The sequence below is a fragment of the Merops nubicus genome, unplaced genomic scaffold (assembly GCF_000691845.1).
Source record: "Merops nubicus isolate BGI_N331 unplaced genomic scaffold, ASM69184v1 scaffold51391, whole genome shotgun sequence".
Classification (NCBI taxonomy): domain Eukaryota; kingdom Metazoa; phylum Chordata; class Aves; order Coraciiformes; family Meropidae; genus Merops; species Merops nubicus.
This window is the reverse complement of record NW_008587289.1, coordinates 1-2,523: the sequence shown is the minus strand read 5'-3', so window position 1 is coordinate 2,523 and position 2,523 is coordinate 1. Positions and strand designations below refer to the sequence as shown.

At 54.3% G+C, this 2,523-nt stretch overlaps 1 protein-coding gene across 1 annotated transcript in view; it reads right to left on the bottom strand.

The window, feature by feature from the left end:
- LOC103781153 (M-phase inducer phosphatase 1-like) overlaps positions 1-1,811 on the bottom strand; it is a gene marked incomplete at its 5' end in the record, with an annotated part of 7,106 nt that extends 5,295 nt beyond the window's left edge. The window contains 5 exons of the mRNA XM_008948854.1: positions 261-362; positions 906-942; positions 1,073-1,108; positions 1,248-1,302; positions 1,726-1,811. Coding sequence (XP_008947102.1) covers positions 261-362; positions 906-942; positions 1,073-1,108; positions 1,248-1,302; positions 1,726-1,811 — 316 coding nt within the window. The remainder of the gene's footprint in view (positions 1-260; positions 363-905; positions 943-1,072; positions 1,109-1,247; positions 1,303-1,725) is intronic.
- Positions 1,812-2,523: the final 712 nt, after the last annotated feature.

Sequence of the window (2,523 nt, the reverse complement as noted above, 5' to 3'; positions counted from 1 at the left end):
TTCAGCAGCACACAGGTTGAGCTGCACAGCCAGAGCCTTCCAAATCCTTTATGAACCCACCAGCAGTGTGCAGTGGCTGTCATCAGAGCAGCCTCACTTCACCCTGAGTGACCCTAGGAGAAGCTCTGCAGAACTTTGTTCTGTCTGAACTGCAGCCACACAGACAGTCAGAGCAGCCCCTTTCCCACCACACCCACTACCTGAGAGGCCCCAGCTCCTGTGCTTGGTCCCACCTCTTAGCAGCAGAGAGCAGCACTTACGTTCTCCTTGTTTGCCTCCTGTCCCAGCTGTTGCAGAGCATCACCCTCCAGGGAGCTGGGCTGGTTCCTCCTCAGAGCAGGGCTGGCCCCCAGGAGGCTTTGCTGCAAGGGCCACACAAGAGTGCCAGGTTGGGACTGGGCACAGCCACATTTTAAGCAAACCAGGGGTTAATAGAGACTGCCAAGTCCAAACACAGGCTGTAAGGCCTCTGCCTGTGAATACATGCAGGAGGCCTTATGCCAACATCTCAGTAAGGTGCCACCAGAGTGGCTGGACACTGGCCAGGGAGGTGGTGGAGTCACCAGCTCTGGAGGGGTTCAGAAAACAAGTGGATGCAGCACCTGGGGCCCTGGTCTGGTGGTCAGGGAGATGTTGGACTCCATGGTCCTAGAGAACCTTTCCAACATAGTGATTCTATGGCACCAAAGTGCTTCAGCCACACGAGAGCCACGTGACTGAAATTTCACACTGAGCTGAATGAGGTTTGGAGCTTACAAGCTGCAGTTTTGACAGTTTCCATTAACTACCACAGCAGCTGCTCTTGTAGCCAGAAAATCGACAAGTTGTGGAACACAGCCAACTATAAAGGCTTCACAGGCTAAATCCTTAAAGATCCATACAGTACCAATGCCACCCTCACTTACTGGCAGGGAGTGTATTCTTCTGAAGGGCATTCGCATGCTGCAAGGAAACAGAACAAGATTTATTTCAACATTTTGTTTTAAAAGACAGCAACAAAAATCACTCCCACCCCCCAATAAAACTCCACAAGCCACAACAGACACAGAAGGTAAAACACAGTCCCACTTACTTCAGCCTGCTAGACTCAAGAATTGCCTTCTCAAACCTAAGAGCAAGCGAGATGCCCCAGTTAGCACAGGACAGGACACCACCAACAACCCCACGTCTCACTCCTGGGCTCATGCTGAGCAGAAGCCCCTTGGTGACAGTTTGCTGTCCCCAGCCCAGGCACAGCCCCCACGTACGCTTCCTCCACGAGGTCCCCCGAGGCTGCAGGGCCCGGCGAGTCCAAAGCACAACCTGCAGAGGAGAGACAGGGCTTCCTGAGGAGATGGGAGGGACTGGGCACTGCTGCAGGCTTCTCAGAGACCCTGACTTCAGCCAGGAAGCCAAGGCAGAAAGTCCCATCTGCAGCCTCACCCCCGTGTGGAACTAACAGACACCAGCGATAGGATGAGAGGCAATGGGCTGGAGCTGCCCCAGGGGAGGTTTGATTGGACATGAGGCAGAATTTCTCTCCTGGCAGAGTGGTGAGACGTTGGCCCAGGCTGCCCAGGGAGGTACTGGAGTCCCCAGCCCTGGGGGGGGTCCGAAAACGTGTGGATGTGGCCCTTGGGGCCCTGGTTTAGTGGCCAAGGGAGTGTGGGGTTGGTGGTTGGACTGATCTCAGAGGCCTTTGCCACCCTTAATGACTCTGCCATTCTGTAACTGAGAAGGCCATACCTGAGTCTGTTGAGTCTGAGGACATTGTTCTCTGTAAGCTGCTCATGTTCTTGTTCCCCACATCTTGCTCAGTGTTTCCATGCTGCCTGTGGAGGAAGTCAGGTACATTAAACACAGGAGTGTCTGAAGGCAGAAACACCACACAGGTCACAACCCAAAACCTTCTCATCAGCCAGAGCAAGGGGCCCAGCTCTGCAGCCCCACAGCCTCCTGTGCCCCACCACCAGCCCACCCTGCTGACAAACACACAGCCCTGACCCCTACAGAGACCTCAGCATCAGCTCAGGGGCTCTGCAGTGCTGAGAGCATTAGATGACAGGCCTTGCAACAAAACCTCAGCACCAGGAGCAATTAAGTGTGCAGCCAGTTATTGGTGCCTGGAAGCACATCAGCATCTCCCAAAACTTGTCCTCAGAGCCCTGTTCTCCTTTGGTCACCACACCTCTTTGGCAGCCACTTATGTAATTCATGTTTTGCATAGAATTACCCCACTTCTAGCTCCAGCTCATCCTCCTAAGCAGTCAGCAGGCAGGGGTGGGGGTCACAGCAGCTCCCCCACGCAGGGATAGCCCTGGCAAGTTCAACCCTACTCTGCATCACTTCAAAAATTACACTAAACTACTTGAAGAGCTGCTCGAGAGGGCTCCTCCATCCCAGGGGCTAATGGAAACACACCAGGGTGCAGATCAGGCCCCCAGAGAGCAGCAACTAACACAGAGGGGACTGGGCTGCAGGAATTCCAGGAATCTGAGGGAGGGAAGGACCATACAGCCAGCAGGTGGGTCTGGAAATGAGAAC